General features: G+C 46.0%; 1 protein-coding gene across 1 annotated transcript in view; it reads right to left on the minus strand.

The window, feature by feature from the left end:
- Positions 1 to 7,006: 7,006 nt before the first annotated feature.
- The window catches only part of braf (B-Raf proto-oncogene, serine/threonine kinase), a 36,770-nt gene continuing 26,464 nt past the window's right edge, over positions 7,007 to 17,312 (minus strand). The window contains exons 11-18 of the mRNA XM_079263274.1: positions 17,053 to 17,137; positions 16,799 to 16,975; positions 16,674 to 16,720; positions 16,470 to 16,588; positions 16,158 to 16,289; positions 13,720 to 13,854; positions 13,259 to 13,412; positions 7,007 to 8,394 (exon numbers count right to left, since the gene is read on the minus strand). Of these exons, the coding sequence (XP_079119400.1) occupies positions 8,372 to 8,394; positions 13,259 to 13,412; positions 13,720 to 13,854; positions 16,158 to 16,289; positions 16,470 to 16,588; positions 16,674 to 16,720; positions 16,799 to 16,975; positions 17,053 to 17,137 (872 nt within the window). The 3' untranslated portion in view covers positions 7,007 to 8,371. The remainder of the gene's footprint in view (positions 8,395 to 13,258; positions 13,413 to 13,719; positions 13,855 to 16,157; positions 16,290 to 16,469; positions 16,589 to 16,673; positions 16,721 to 16,798; positions 16,976 to 17,052; positions 17,138 to 17,312) is intronic.

Raw genomic sequence — 17,312 nt, forward strand, 5'->3', positions numbered from 1 at the left:
TTTAACCTTTAGGTTTGCTTGCTGTAACCTCAGCAACACCTCATCCAGGTGCGATACGTGTTCTGAAAATGTGCAGCCAAACACAATGATATCATACCAAGCAAGTGGTCCACTGTAGATCAGCCAACACCACATCCATGAGCCTCTGAAATGCGCTGGGTGCATTACACAAGCCAAAGCTAAGCACATTAAACTCACATAACCCCTGTTGAGTTATAAATGCAGCTTTATGTTGATCTTTAGGATCAATTTCGACCTGCCAGTAGCCACTGGCAAGTGATGCACCAGTGCTGCTGACCTCCATCTCAGACACACAACCTTTCAGTCTCACAAACTGGGGTCTGTTTGTGAGGTAGTCATAGATCCAGGTGGTTGTGGAGGTATCCACCTGGAATTTATGGAGCTTCTCACATAACAAAGCAGGCTGAATGGTATTAAAAGCACTGAGAAATGAAAGAACATGACCCTCAGAGTGCTGCCTGAATGGTCCAGATGAGAGTGTGCTCTCTGGAGCAGGTATATGATGGCATCTTCAACCCCAAGTCCATTACGATATGCAAACTGGAATGGGTCCTGAAAGGTGTTTACTTGCTTGTTGAGGTGAGCCAGTAAGAGTCTCTCCAGGACTTTCATGATGTGAGATGTCAGGGCAACTGGTCTGTAGTCACTTGGTTCAGCTGGTTGTGTTTTTTTAGGCACTGGAACAAGGCAGGAGGTTTTCCACAGCACTGGGACTCTATTTAGTCTCAGACTGGTGTTGAAAAGGTGCTGGAGAATCGGACATAGTTGTTCTGAGCAGGTCTTGAGAACTCTGGGACTGACACCATCTGGACCTGCAGCCTTGTTCTGGTTCAGTTTCTCAAGTTGCTTCTTAACCTGATTGCAGGAGACAAACAAGGTGGAGGTCTCAGGATGTCCTGATGTGGAGGGAGATGAAGCTGTGTTCTGGTCCATGACTGAGCTGCAGGGTGACAGATTGGAGGCGTGACAGGAAAGCAGTGGGCTTATGGAGGGTGTGTGGTCTGTTGGGCTGGAGGTAGGGGGTGAACTGAACCTGTTGAAGAATATGTTCAGCTCATTAGCTCTGTCCAGACCTCCATCAGGCTGGTCCCCCTTTAACTTGAAGCCGGTGATCTTCTTCATTCCAGACCACACATCCCTCAGGTTATTCTGCTGGAGCTGACTTTCTAATCTTTTATTATCTTTAATATTAATCCGTGATGTAATGTCTGTGTGACAGTGGGTGTTTGTTTTTAATTTGCTGTGTCCTTATCGTAGACTGCATATAAAAAGATGGACGTAGCCTCCGTGACGTCACCTGCAGGTTTCTAAAGAGCTGAACTGAAGCTATATGGGCGGTTCCTGTTGGAAGGAACCATCACAAAGGCTCAGAGACAGCAGTTAGTTTTTGCAAGCAAGGGTAGCTCTCGTGCAACTAGGCACATCAGAGTCAAGCTACAACGAGAGCAGCCCAAGACCAGTTTATTTATACACAATAGCTAGACAGCGTAGGCGTATGCATATGAGAGTCATGTAGGTGTTGACCTTCGTTCATCTAAACTATGTATGAGTGCATACATGGTGGATGGAGTGTGATGTTGAGGTGCGAGACATCTGTTTCTGTGCAAACATAGATAATAATATAAATACAGGAAGTCACAAAACGAGAAGTCAAAGAATACACGTACAAATGCCTTCTGGCCTTACTTATCATGATAACTATAAGACTAAATATGGTAAAAGCACACTAACAGTTCTATCATCACCATCTTGGCAGGGTCATGCGTGTCGTCTCAGCCCAAAAATACAAATATGGGCAAAGAGGTGGAGCTGAGAGGGGGGCTGTGAGCGTCATGGTGGATGATTGACATCTAGCAAACTCTGAGCTTTCTGTAGCTAAGAGCTAACCGAGCTAACCTGGAGATAACAGGAGCTAACCAGCACCAGAGTTAAGCGGGCTAAAGCTAAGTCACGTTGTTAACCGGCTAAAAACCGTGGTTGTTCTACGTTCTTCTGACTTGAAGCGGGTACCTGTCAATCAAAAGGACACCCCCCTAAATATTCTGAACTTCGAGATTAAATTACTTTTAAACAGGGAAGTTAGAAAAAAATTCACTCCCCCCACAGTTGTCATGAAGGTAAACCTGACCTATAAAACCTAAAATGGATTTTTGAACCAGGCTGTAAACATGTTTATTTCTGCTGAGAAGTTGGCTTTTTTAACAAGGGAGGCTATAGGGATTCACTCTGTTTTGCAGCCAAGCCCTAGCTGATGAGGGGGGAACTGTAGTTTTATGCACTTCCAAATAGGCTTATAACCGACAGAACTTTAGATTATCCAATCAGAGCGCATGAATGGCAGCGTAAGATGTGGTCTCAAAGCTTGGTCAGAATACCAAGTTTTTAGGGAATTAAACTTAACATTTTTCCAACCTCAAAACATGTCTGTTAAAACACATTTATAGATGGGAGAAAGGGTAAATGATTTTTATTGCAATGATCAGTAAAACAGTTTGTTTGCTGTCACGAACAGTAAACAGTTGGTTTGCGACTGTAAAGAGGAGAACGGTTGGTTAACGGATTCAAGACGTTTTGAATACCTTTCATTAATGATGCTTCACTTTGTCCGGGGATCTGATGAATCAAGAAATCATTTCCACACATGTTCTTACTTTGAAGTACTAACTACTTTAAAGTTAGAAGTGTGTGTTTGGATTTGAAATTTGTAGTTGGTTTGGATTTGAAGTTAGTAGTGAGTGTAGTAGTGTGTGTTTTGATTTAAGGTCCGTAGCGTGTGTTTGGATTTAAAGTTTGTAGCGTGTTTTTGGATTAAAAGTTAGTAGTGGATGTTTGGATTTAAAGTTAGTAGTGTGTGTTTTGATTTAAAGCTAGTGGTGCGTGTTTGGATTTAGTTAGTAGTGCGTGTTTGGATTTAAAGACTCCAATTGTCCTTTTGAACTTTTAAAAATGTTCTCATTTGTGTTTAATTTCTGATTATGAAGTTCTTATGCCAAAATCACAAAACCTGAGCCATTTTTAGAGCACGGGAGCTCATTTTCAAAGGTTTCAGCGCTGCTCAGTGGCCCACCTGCACTGAAGACCTCCCTCCCTGCAAACCCTGTCAGTGAGAGCTGGCGCTATATGCTAGCTTGCAGCCTCCACAATCTAACATTACCAGTTCAACAGAGGTTTAATATTGAATTTATCCAGCCATACAGCTTTGAGCCACATGCAGCTTAGAAGAGGAAGATGAAGAGCTTCACCATTATTACTCAGCTGTGGAGAGTCACTAATGTCAACATCTTGCACTAGCTGGAGTCCTGTCAGGTGATGAGGTAGAATGATACATAATTCTGATTAGTCATTGATGCCTATAAGTTATAAACTCCCCTCCATGTATTTAATACTTAACTAATGCTAACAGCTAATGTCATGATGGGAAACAGTGTGACTATATCATAAACATCAACCCCCACCCCACTCGACAAATCAGCTGAAATAAATGATGAAACTCTGGGTAAATAACTTCGAAAGCAGCGCACGGTGGCTGCTGGTTCTTCTGTTAAGAGTACCAGCAACTGCAAAATGCCGAAACGGAGCTTTTCCACTGTAGCCAACTAACAAATTAGCATTTTGTTGTCGTTTTATACAGCAGTAACAGTAAATGATGCAACTCAAATGGGAGGATAAAGTAGCTTCTGGACTATCTGCCCTGTTTCTAACATAACGCCAAAATAAACTGTACTGTTGGACTGAATGAACTTACCTGTCCAGCAGAAAGCTGCAGCCTCCGCCTCAGTTCTGACGTCCATCATGAACCGTCTCCATCTGGTAAACGCTGCACCCATGTAGACTCTCCTTTTCTCCCTGTTATTTCTTTTTCTTTCCTTGTCAGGCAATCCAGGGTGTACCTGCACACCCCCTCCCCAGCTTCCCCGAGACCCCTGGACTAAGTGGTAATAAAAGACTTTTGTCTTAAATTAATACAGCTAACATCTTTTATGATATTTTCCATCAGGTTCATGCTGGGGGCCAGGTTTGAGACCCCTGCATTGAGCTATGAACATGTTACTCCACGCTGTCGCCTTGTAGACAGCAGCCTCCGACACATCCCAAACAAATAAAGCCATCCAGCTGGTTTTCATGCACTTCTTTAATATATCAGTTTTTTTATATTCACAACAAATACAATAAGCTTTTTCCTTATGATACAGCCTTAAATATTTTTACACTAAATCACTTCCCATCAAAATGACCTTCAATCTTTCCTTTTATTTGAGCATTTTGTAATTTGTTACATTTGTAGTCTCCATGCCTCCTTGCAAACTGACACATTTTCTTTGTACAGATATATACATGTGGAAAAACAAAGTCTCCAAAGTTTTAAATGATAGTTCTCAGTCGAAAGGAGTTGTTGGGTTTAAGGTGCAGGCAGAAGGAGAGGAGGGAATGTTGAAGAAAAAGTAGCGATAAGGCTGAATAGAATGGCTAGATGAGGATGAGGGAGCGTGTGGATGAAGGAGAACATCGTTGCTTTCAGCAGATATACATCTGTGATAATACTCTCATAGGAAAAACAAAGATTCCTAAGGAAAATAAATAATACAGCACTCTAAACGACCCTGTGTCCTTCCTGACACCGCTGACCAGGACCGGCTGCTTCTGCACAGGTTGGTTCAGCAACAGAACCATGCTCCAGCAGAGCTCTGCACACTTTCCTCTAAATTTACAGGCTCACCTGCTCAAAATATTAAATATCCTTCATTTTATTTGGTTATGATTCACAACAGCTGATTTTTAGGTCATCATTGTGGATATAGTCATCTTCATCAGTAGCTTAAACCATCTTCTGCCCCGAGTCCGGCGGACAGCAGAGCAGGAGGAGGGGATTAGGTGGATTCTAAGACTTAAAAAAACAACTACGATTCTTCTCCCCACCTTTCCTGTTCTGCTCTTTTCCTTCCTTCGTGAAAAGAAAATAAATAAATGAATAAACTGATTTCAGAATAAATCAGATGGCAACAGAAGTCTGTGCAGGATGATGGACGGAGCATCTTCATCATCTCCCCACCCTTCCTGATGACAACACGGCAGCTGGGTTTAACGGAAGAAACCAGCAGGATTAGCAGCTGGAAACTTGTAACTGTATAGGAAATAACTGCAGCTAATAATGTAATTACACATAAATTAAACAGAATTTCTTAGAAATACCTTTTTTTTAGTTTTCTGTGCAGTTTGCTCATCAAAAATGACATTGTTGGCTTTATTAGATTTGAAACAAACATCATTCTTCCGTTACTGTTTGCTAAAAGGTCTGTTTTGTTATTCATAAGGAAATGAGCACTAAATGAACTCGGCTGCTTGGAGATGGATCAGCGTTCCAGATTTGCTCTACAAATCTTCAAAAAACATGTGGAGACGTTAAGACTTTGTCTTCATAAGACACTACCATGTTCAGAGTGAATGACAGACCATATTTTAGTCATAATATGTAGACTGAGTTACATTCTAATCAGGCTTTCACAGCATTTTCAATTTCTCTCTCTCACACACACACACACACACACACATACATATATATATATATACACACACACACACACACACCTGCTTTTTGATGGACATTCACCAGTAAGCTGCAGGAAGTCAGCATAAACTGCATGACTGCTTCCCCTTTTTACTCAGTTTCTGATTTCAGTCTGCAGCTCATTGTGGCTTCCTGTCCTTTCCTGCTGGCGTCTCGTCCAGATTTCCTCTTCGACTTGTTAAGGTTAGCAAAACGATGATTTTCAAACTCTGGTCACAAAGGAATCTGCTTTGAGAATAAGGTTAAAAACACAAACTGACTAAAACATTCAGTAATGCAAAACCGGGGCGGTAATGAGTGCGAAGACAGTCCCATGTCGGGGGTGGGGGGGGGGTTGTCTCCTTGCCATACCATACTGTCCAAGATCGACCGTAGAGATGCATAATCAGCAAACAATTATCCTCAGCCAACACCGAGCCAGCGATGTGCCAGCACTGAGCCAACGTTGTGCCAGCGCTGAGCCAGTGCTGAGCCAGCACCGAGCCAGCACCGAGCCAGCACTGAGCCAGCACCGAGCCAGCACTGAGCCAGCACTGAGCCAGCGTTGTGCCAGCGTTGTGCCAGCGGTGAACCAGCGGTGAGCCAGCACCGAACCAGCACTGAGCCAGCGCTGAGCCAGCACTGAGCCAGCACTGAGCCAGCGTTGTGCCAGCGGTGAACCAGCGGTGAGCCAGCACCGAACCAGCACTGAGCCAGCGCTGAGCCAGCACTGAGCCAGCACTGAGCCAGCGTTGTGCCAGCGGTGAACCAGCGGTGAGCCAGCGCTGAGCCAGCGCTGAGCCAGCACTGAGCCAGCGTTGTGCCATCATTGTGCCAGCGGTGAGCCAGCACTGAGCCAGCACTGAGCCAGCACTGAGCCAGCACTGAGCCAGCGTTGTGCCTTCATTGTGCCAGCGGTGAGCCAGCGCTGAGCCAGTGCTGAGCCAGCGCTGAGCCAGCACTGAGCCAGCGTTGTGCCATCATTGTGCCAGTACTGAGCCAGCGCTGAGCCAGCACTGAGCCAGCACTGAGCCAGCGTTGTGCCATCACTGTGCCAGCACTGAGCCAGCGCTGAGCCAGCGTTGTGCCATCACTGTGCCAGCACTGAGCCAGCGTTGTGCCATCATTGTGCCAGCACTGAGCCAGCGCTGAGCCAGCACTGAGCCAGCACTGAGCCAGCGTTGTGCCTTCATTGTGCCAGCGGTGAGCCAGCGCTGAGCCAGTGCTGAGCCAGCGCTGAGCCAGCACTGAGCCAGCGTTGTGCCATCATTGTGCCAGCACTGAGCCAGCGCTGAGCCAGCACTGAGCCAGTGCAGAGCCAGCGTTGTGCCATCATTGTGCCAGCACTGAGCCAGCGCTGAGCCAGCACTGAGCCAGCACTGAGCCAGCGTTGTGCCATCATTGTGCCAGCACTGAGCCAGCACTGAGCCAGCGCTGAGCCAGTGCAGAGCCAGCGTTGTGCCATCATTGTGCCAGCGCTGAGCCAGTGCAGAGCCCGCGTTGTGCCATCATTGTGCCAGCGTTGTGCCATCATTGTGCCAGCGCTGAGCCAGTGCAGAGCCAGCGTTGTGCCAGCGTTGAGCCGGTAAACATACTTCACTTAAATCAGAAAGGCAAGCTGTTCATTCACTTTGATCATTCTCTACAAAGTGCAAATAGATGAGTCACAGAGGCTAAAAGAAGCCTAAAAAAGAAATACTGGTAGTTTCTAATAAAGCATTTCTGAACATAAATCCATAAAAACAAAGAACACATAAATAAGTACATATCTGCAGGCCTGCCTGTACAGAAAAAGGCAAACAACAAAGATGAGAAACTTAAAACCTTTAACCCTAATCATTGGAATGAAAAGAAAGTAAAACCCTCCATGTACACGTCTGAATAAAATAAAAACCACTTCCAGATATTTCAGGACTCCATTCAACAGGAAGGTCCCTTTAACATGTCTCTTTAAAGCAACAGAATCCACCAAAGAAAAAAGAGAGAAATGCTGATCAGGAAGGAAAAATAATCTGGGATCAGACAGGAAAGGAAAACCGCTCGGCTGCTGTAAGAATCTAGAAGCTTAGAGAAGCTGGCAACTTCTGCTGGAGCACGAGCCTGGTCTCCGCTGGTCGGCAGAGCTTCATACGGTTCCAACTTCTCCTCCTCCAAATCTGAACTCAGAATCCTTTAAAAGTGAAATGAAAAGCTCCCGGAATTATGACAGGAACAGAAGAAAACCTAAATAAATACAAAATCCTTCCAGCAAAAAGCTCCTGGTGTGGACCTGAGGACGTTCCTCCAGAAATCACTGAAGTGGAATCTGTCGAGAACTACAGATCTGTTATTCCTCCACTGTGGAAACAAGGCGCCACAATATGATCTTCTGCAGGATTTGGGCCATTCAAATCTCTCCCCCAACGAGGAAAATATTCCCAACTGGAAAAAGAAAATCTAAATCTGTCTTTCAAGTCTTTCTCTTTCAGCGTGATCCTGTGACCCGCCGCTCATCTCGGGACTAGATCATGGATTGCCTCCTGACCCAGCCATCAGCTCGTCCCCAGGAACGTCTTGAAGTTGCTTTTTTTTTTTTCAGAACTTTGTGAGATCCACTTTTTAATCCTTCCCGTTCCTGATTGTGGCGCTCGGCCTGCCGACCAGGACCGTTCCAGAGAGGACGTCTTCTTCAGGGTGACAGAGGAAGAAAACTGCATATTCCTTCTGACTACTGATCCAGTTTTTACCGATAATGAATGAATCCGCCGCAGGGAACACACAAGACGTTTGAGAAGTGGGGAGGGGGGGCAGGTGGGACATCGGCAGCTATTTAAACGCAGAAAACTCACCTGGAAAAAAATGGAAAAACAAACAGGAAGTGAATGAGAAGGAACAAGTTCTGAGCTGCACATACTTTATAAATAGACACAGTTCATGAAGTTGTGAAGAGATCATGAGAAAACTAGACTAATGCTTCACCTTCTGGCTAATATGGACCTTCCTCACCTGTACAGAACGCCCCTCACCCCTCCCTGTCCAGCCGTTGCTCTAACCTCACCCCTCCCTGTCCAGCCGTTGCTCTAACCTCACCCCTCCCTGTCCAGCCGTTGCTCTAACCTCACCCCTCCCTGTCCAGCCGTTGCTCTAACCTCACCCCTCCCTGTCCAGCCGTTGCTCTAACCTCACCCCTCCCTGTCCAGCCGTTGCTCTAACCTCACCCCTCCCTGTCCAGCCGTTGCTCTAACCTCACCCCTCCCTGTCCAGCCGTTGCTCTAACCTCACCCCTCCCTGTCCAGCCGTTGCTCTAACCTCACCCCTCCCTGTCCAGCCGTTGCTCTAACCTCACCCCTCCCTGTCCAGCCGTTGCTCTAACCTCACCCCTCCAGGTCCAGCCGTTGCTCTAACCTCACCCCTCCCTGTCCAGCCGTTGCTCTAACCTCACCCCTCCCTGTCCAGCCGTTGCTCTAACCTCACCCCTCCCTGTCCAGCCGTTGCTCTAACCTCACCCCTCCAGGTCCAGCCGTTGCTCTAACCTCACCCCTCCCTGTCCAGCCGTTGCTCTAACCTCACCCCTCCCTGTCCAGCCGTTGCTCTAACCTCACCCCTCCCTGTCCAGCCGTTGCTCTAACCTCACCCCTCCAGGTCCAGCCGTTGCTCTAACCTCACCCCTCCCTGTCCAGCCGTTGCTCTAACCTCACCCCTCCCTGTCCAGCCGTTGCTCTAACCTCACCCCTCCCTGTCCAGCCGTTGCTCTAACCTCACCCCTCCCTGTCCAGCCGTTGCTCTAACCTCACCCCTCCAGGTCCAGCCGTTGCTCTAACCTCACCCCTCCAGGTCCAGCCGTTGCTCTAACCTCACCCCTCCCTGTCCAGCCGTTGCTCTAACCTCACCCCTCCCTGTCCAGCCGTTGCTCTAACCTCACCCCTCCCTGTCCAGCCGTTGCTCTAACCTCACCCCTCCAGGTCCAGCCGTTGCTCTAACCTCACCCCTCCAGGTCCAGCCGTTGCTCTAACCTCACCCCTCCCTGTCCAGCCGTTACTCTAACCTCACCCCTCCCTGTCCAGCCGTTGCTCTAACCTCACCCCTCCCTGTCCAGCCGTTGCTCTAACCTCACCCCTCCCTGTCCAGCCGTTACTCTAACCTCACCCCTCCCTGTCCAGCCGTTGCTCTAACCTCACCCCTCCAGGTCCAGCCGTTGCTCTAACCTCACCCCTCCAGGTCCAGCCGTTGCTCTAACCTCACCCCTCCCTGTCCAGCCGTTGCTCTAACCTCACCCCTCCCTGTCCAGCCGTTGCTCTAACCTCACCCCTCCCTGTCCAGCCGTTGCTCTAACCTCACCCCTCCCTGTCCAGCCGTTGCTCTAACCTCACCCCTCCCTGTCCAGCCGTTACTCTAACCCATCCATGATGGCTCTGACAACCAAAAGCCTCTCTTTTCCACTGTCAATAAACTCCTAAATCCCAGCGAAAATGCCTTAAATTCATTCACTGTTGCCTTAAATTCATTCATCCCCCCCCCCCCCCCCCCATCTCTCCACCCAGCATCAGAAGTGTAAACCCCACCCTCACCTCCTTGCTGTCCCTCATCTCAAACTGGCCGCCACCACCCCCATCCTCACGAAACCGGGATCAACCCTGGTATCCATAAAGGCTGAATTAAGGCTGATCCATTATTTCTCTGACTCCGATCACAAGCTGGTGTCTTAGTCAGCAGATTATTAAGTGTGCCCTGACTCCTGAAGCTGCCCTTTTAAATCCACCCCCCCATGCGGTATCGATCCGCGCGATAGCCTACCCTGATAGAAGGCTAGTTAATTTCAATAGACTTGCCATCTTTCCAGCCTTCCTAGTTGTTCAGGCATGTAAACTGCTTATATAACTGTACTCTGGGAAACTTTATTTTACATTTTTGCTGTTGGCTCGGCTCGAGCTTTTCATACTCTCTCTCTTTCTTATCTCGGCTAATTCATGATTTGATGTTTGCTGCCTGCGATTTCTGGTTTATCTGATTAATTTAATTTGTGCTTGTTGATTTTAACCGATGTGGTTTTAATAAAGTATGTTATTTTAGGAAGTCGTGGTAGCGTGATCGATCTTTGAGAAGTGATTTGTTCCCTCTGACGAGAACTTACTCCAGTAAGCGTATTCTGAGGCCGATAGTTATCTCATATTGATCCTCTCCTCTTCATCCCTCCCCCTCAGTCAGATCATCCACTGTCTCAGTCTTGGTTTTCACTGTTACGCTGATGACATCCAACTCTACGTATCCACCAACTGTGCCAACTCCCAAAATCATATCAGTCTTTTCCTTCGTGTTATCTTCAATAGGCAACTCTCCTTCACCCGACACATTAAATGGTCACAAACAGCTTTCCACCATCTATTAAATATTCTTCTACCAGCAGCTGATTCATGCCTTCATAACATCTTGCTTAGATCATTGGAATAGTATTTTTTATGGCACTACCACCAACCTCAACAGACTTTAGCATATCCACAACTCTGCTGCTCACCTCCTCACCCACACCTGTTCCCAAGACCACCTGTCCTCAAAACCCACCATTAGCGTCATATCCCATACCGCATCAACTTCTAAACCCCCCCTGTTCACCCCTAAAGCCTCCACAACCAGGCTCCACCCCCACATCCCTTCATGAACCCTTCATTCCACTAACAACCTCCTGATCATCCCCAGTACCAAACATGGGGGGGTAGAGGGCCCTTTCTGTTGCTGCCCCAAGCCTCTGGAAATCCCTCCCACCACACATCTGAGACAACCCAGATCGCCCCCACCACCTACAAATTCAAACTAAAAACTCTGTTTCCTTTTGTTTTTAAAACTTATTGAAAATGTTATCTTTATATTTTATCTCTCTAAGTTCTTTTGTGTGCTTTTCGTCATTTTTAACCTTTTATTGTGAAAAGCGTCTCTTGAAAAAGTGCTATATAAATCAAATGCATGATTATTATTATTATTATTATTATTATTATTATTGTTAGAATCATTATTATTATCATTTAACTAAATTCAATCATGCAGCTAATAAGACTGGGATCGTGAATGGGTTTAATGCCTTTAGCTTCATGGCTCCATTCCCCCTGGACGTTTACTTCCTCAGTAAACAAACACTCACCAGGTCTCCAGACCAACTTACTGTACTGGTTTCACTGGTGCCACAGCCAAGTTTTCATTGGGGCCCACTCATAACAGACATGTTTCCCACCACATTTTGTTTTTGTGTGCGAGGGGGTTCAAGTACTTTCATGGCCTGAGATAATGATGATAAGCTAAATGTTGCTTATTTTTCTTGGTTTGTATGCTTGGTAGAATTTGTTTATGACAATATTGCTCTTTAAGAATAATTTTATGTGTTTTTGTTGAAATGTGAGTAGATTAAACATCTGCATAGTGGATAATAAGTTGTCCAGATTCACCAGTTTACATGTGTGTGTCATTACTGTCAGTATGTTCTGCAGGACAACAAGGACAGCAGTTGACTATCAGGGTTAATGCAGGAATCCTGAAGTTTATTTCAAGATCTTTAAGACTTTTTAAAGACCTTGCAAAAAATGAAGCCATTATCGCCAGTTCAAGCTATAATCAGCAATGTCTTTAACAGTTGCAGTCAGCAGTTAAATCCATAAAACAAACAACCATACAACCGAATTCTGATTAGCTGGGATGGAATAAAGCACAAGAGTCCATTAAACCAAAGGCAAGAAAATGACTGAAATATTCCTTCAGTTGCAACAGTCAAGCTTGCAGCTCCTCTCAGAGGAACATCAATACAATCTAAAACTCATTTAGTTCATTATCTCTGCATTCCAGCAGCTCGCCCACTTTCTCTCAGGGTGTTGGACTTGGTGATCAGTTCAATGACAACCGTGATTTTCCCTCTGCCAGATGATCGGCATGTTTTGTAGTGCGTCACACACTTCCAGACTTTTATTTTTCCTGCTCCTGAGGCTGTGTGTGATCTCTGTTAGAGTCCAGTGGGTTGTGATCATTGGGGGCAACAGTAATACTGTTACTTTTGTCAGTAGCTAATACTTTAATGCATGCAATCCATGCTAATGCTAATCCATGCCATTTAAATCAAGTAACTCGGTTAGCATCACCCTGCAGTTACTAGCTAAAATAATAAACTGTGGCCAGCAGCTGTTTGCTCCTTCCTGTTTACAGCTGTGATGTAACGCGACGTGGACAGCAGCTGCTGGGAAGTCGCTTCTAAATATCATCAGTCGCAGGTTTTGTTTTCGGAAGTGTGTTGATGGCTTGATGCTTCCTCTGCTCCCTTTGTGAAGCCCTCCTGATTCCTTCACAGCTGTTCAAAATAAAGCAAAAAGCCCGGATACAGACCGAAACATCAACACATCAGTGCTTTCACTAAATCTGTCTCACTGCCTATTTTTCTCACTTCGTTAAAACTTTTAAAGAGAAAAAAGGATATTTTCTGTGTAAACTTTTAGAACACCTGAAAGATACATTTCTACCTTAAATCAATAATCTATAGGAAGACATAAAAACTAAAGGTCACATGTAAAAGACATAAAGCTAGGCCTTCAGTTCCTGTCATTCATCGCCGCTTTACTCTCCAACAGCTCTGCACTAATGGTTCTACGCAACGCTCCTGCACACAGCGTGAAAACCACTTCAGATCTGCCTCCTTTTAGCAGGCCGAGGGTCTCAGAGGGGTTTTTTCCTGTCACTCACCGTAGCCACCAGCTTGGATTGGAGTCTTAGGGGAGGCGCAGGCGTACAAGCTGAAGTCTTCTGTCTGAAAGCCGGCTCGGTTTAGCGAAGGCTCTGAGGCACTGCGATGGATTTTGGGTAAAGAACGAGCCAGAAGCTCGATAGATGCCAAAATCTGAGGAGAGACACAACAAAGCCACAGGTCAGGCCAGGTTAGATCAGGTCAGAGTGACCATTACATCCAGATAAACAGCAGCATGAATCACCGAAACCTGTTTTCGTCTCTGAACCTCTGACGCCACCTCGTGGCAGAACCTGAGAACATGCTTCAGAAAATGTGTTTTCAGTCTAATCAGAATAAATCCCACATTTATTAAAAGTGCCCAGTCTGAAAGAGACACTCATGATGTCCTGCCTCCATCAGAATTTCCGTTTCTCACCCAGCCGTGCCGTCTCTCCAATGTTCAGATTTCAGCACTTACCTGAGGAAAGAGAGGACGCTCTTCCCGCTTCTTCTTCAGACAATCAGCCATCAGCCTCTTCATAGCCTTCGGACAGTTGCTGCGCACCTTGCTGAGGTCAGGAGACAGGTAACCTCGACCCACCATGAATATAATCTGAGACAATAGAAGGTAAATTCATTCATTCATTATCTGAACCACTTAGTCTGATTAAGGGTCAAGGTAAAAGGAGCCTATCCCAGCAGTCTAATGGCAAGAGGAAGGGTCCATCGCAGGGCCACACAGAGACAAACAATCACTCATGGTCACACTCACTCCTAGGAGCAATTTAGAGTAACCAGTTAACCCAACATGCATTTCTTTGGATGGTGGGAGGAAGCCGGAGTACCCGGAGAGAACCCACGCATACACGGGGGGAACACACAAAAAAAAGGCACCATTTGAGTCTCCCCCCCATCCAAGGATCAAACCAGCGACCTTGCTGAGAGGCCACAGTGCTAACCACCGTGCAACCCCAGGAGGTAAATATGGCAGAAAATGGCTTCACTTTGCCAAATAGATGATTAATAAATGTAAATATGAGAAAATAAGACTCTCGGGTGGAACATTGTAAAGACTTTCTGCTTTTATAACGTTGGAACGTCTTCTAAATGAAGAAAAAACAAATTATTCCTAAAAAGTTAGAATTCTGTTTGAGATGTAAATAAAAACACAACTAATCATTTACAAGCAGCATAAATCCATTTCTCCTCCACATTATAACACAATTAAAGCATAGATGTAATTTCCAAAGGAGGAATATTTTGTGGGAAATACAAGCAGCAAGTCTCCAAGAACATCTGGGATGTAGGTAAGTTTAATCAGAGCAGCAGGAGTGTGCTGTAACCAGCCAGGTTCAAGAACATAAGCAAGTTTAGAAAAAACCTCAGACTCTCAGACATGTATGAAAACGTTCCTGAGTATAAGACTGAAAATTGGAAGAAAAATTCTCCTTTATGATTTCCAAATGATTTCTCTGTGTCCCTTCCACTTCCAATCGCCTGGCATACTGGTCCCATTACTCATACAGCAAAACAACTAACGGTGGCTGGATAACTCATCTAACTAGTCTTATATGCGTTTTCAGAATAGAATTAAGGTTTTATGAATCAGTAACTGCTAATGAATCCCCAACCTCGCTGTGCAGAATGTTTCAGTCCAGATTTGAAGATATGTCTTTTTCACCAGGAGCCAATGGAATGAAGTCAAGGTCCCCCCATGTCAGTGATCAGGAAGTTTCTAAACGTCCATGGAGACTATCCATCCATTCATCCATCCATCAACCATGGAAACCATCCATCCATCCATCCATCCATCCATCGACCATGGAAACCATCCATCCATCCATCCATTGACCATGGAAACCATCCATCCATTCATCCATTGACCATGGAAACCATCCATCCATTCATCCATCGACCATGGAAACCATCCATCCATCCATCCATTGACCATGGAAACCATCCATCCATCCATCCATTGACCATGGAAACCATCCATCCATCCATCCATCGACCATGGAAACCATCCATCCATCCATCAACCATGGAAACCATCCATCCATCCATCGACCATGGAAACCATCAATCCATCCATCCATCCATCGACCATGGAAACCATCCATCCATTCATCGACCATGGAAACCATCCATCCATCCATCCATCCATCCATCGACCATGGAAACCATCCATCCATTCATCGACCATGGAAACCATCCATCCATCCATTCATCCATCCATCCATCGACCATGGAAACCATCCATCCATCCATCCATTGACCATGGAAACTATCCATCTATCCATCCATCCATGGAGACTATCAATCCATCCGTCCATCCATCCATCCATCCATCCATCCATCAACCATGAAAACCATCCATCTATCCATCCATCCATGGACACTATCAATCATCCGTCCATCTATCTATCTATCCATCCATCCATCCATCCATCCATTGAAACCATCCATCCATCCATCGACCATGAAAACCATCCATCTATCCATTCATCTATCCATGGAGACTATCAATCCATCCATCCATCCATCCATCGACCATGGAAACCATCCATCCATCCATCCATCGACCATGGAAACCATCCATCTATCCATCCATCCATGGAGACTATCCATCCATCCGTCCATGGTAACTATCCATCCATTCATCCATTCATCCATCCGTCCGTCCATTCATCTATGGAAACTATCCATCCATCCATCTATCAGTCCATATATCCATCTATCCATCTATCCATCCATCCAGCCAGCCAGCCATCCATTCAGCCAAGGAGACTACTGTGAGGAAGCAAATCCCACTGGAGACATGAAAGTGATGACAAAGACAATTCCTCCCACTCTAGAAGAAAAATGTCTGCAACAGGAAGGAACTCAGTCCTGGAACATGTTGAAGTGTTCTCTCACCTGGTCTCGGTTGTTGATGTTGGAGTAGGGTAGAGCGCCTGACATGAGTTCGTACAGCACAATGCCAAAAGCGTAGACGTCCGACTGGAAGCTGTACGGATTCTTATCCTGCAACCGGATCACCTCTGGAGCCTGAAACACACACACCAGGGAATGGCAAACACTTATCAGCTGGAAGACATTTTCACAGCCAACCTGCAGCAGGTAGGTTGGAACATCACGGACCTACAGAGCGTCAGTCAGAAAGAAAAGAGAAGACATGAACTATTTAACTAAAACTGCTTCCATTAAGGTTCTGTGGGCTTCACTGACCATCCAAAGTATTGAACCAGACAGCTGTTCAAACTGGTGGGAGCCGCTCCAGCGGGACTTGACTGTAGCTAGACCAAAGTCTCCGATCTTCACCGTCAGATCCTCATGGAGGAAAATATCTGAGGAGACCAGTCAAGGAGACCAAGCGTGCAGCAATGTTTGCAGAAGGAAGCGTCTGTCGTGTTGCTGAGATTTAAAGGATACTGTTGCTCTTCAGGTCTCTGTGGATGATGGACTTGGCATGCAGGTAACTGAGGACACAAAGGAAAAAATAATCAAGCATCCAGCTGCTGGAGTCAGAAAGCTGCTGCATTTGTGCAGGAACTTACTCCATGCCCTGAGCCGTCTGCCGGGCGATGTCGATTAGCTTGATCATTTCAAACTTGGTCTCAATGATGTGCAGGTGGTGGTACAGACTGGAGCCTTCACACCACTGGGTCACGATGGCCAGCTGGGGCTTGGTGGTGTAGCCCATGAACAGCAGGATGTTTACATGACGCGTTTTCCTGCAGCAGAAACACAAATCTGATCAGACTGCAGGACATGATGTGCCAAGGGGAAGCAGGGCTCGGGTTGAACGTACCTGAGGACTCCCACTTCGTTTTTGAAGGCCTGGAGCTGCTGTGGTGTGGGAGCAGTGACATTCAGCATCTTCACAGCGACATCACCTGGAAGCAGGACGACCAGTATACACCCATTACATGATGATCAATGGAGGAATTTCTTTTGGTGTGTGCATGTGTGAAATGCTTTTCTCAGAAACATTCAAAAATCTTAAAGGTTTTCCCAAACAAATCACTCAACATCATCGCTCAACATCCTCAGATGGTCCCGCAACTTCAC

Source organism: Telmatherina bonti, assembly GCF_933228915.1.
Source record: "Telmatherina bonti genome assembly, chromosome: 23".
NCBI classification, from domain to species: Eukaryota; Metazoa; Chordata; class Actinopteri; order Atheriniformes; family Telmatherinidae; genus Telmatherina; species Telmatherina bonti.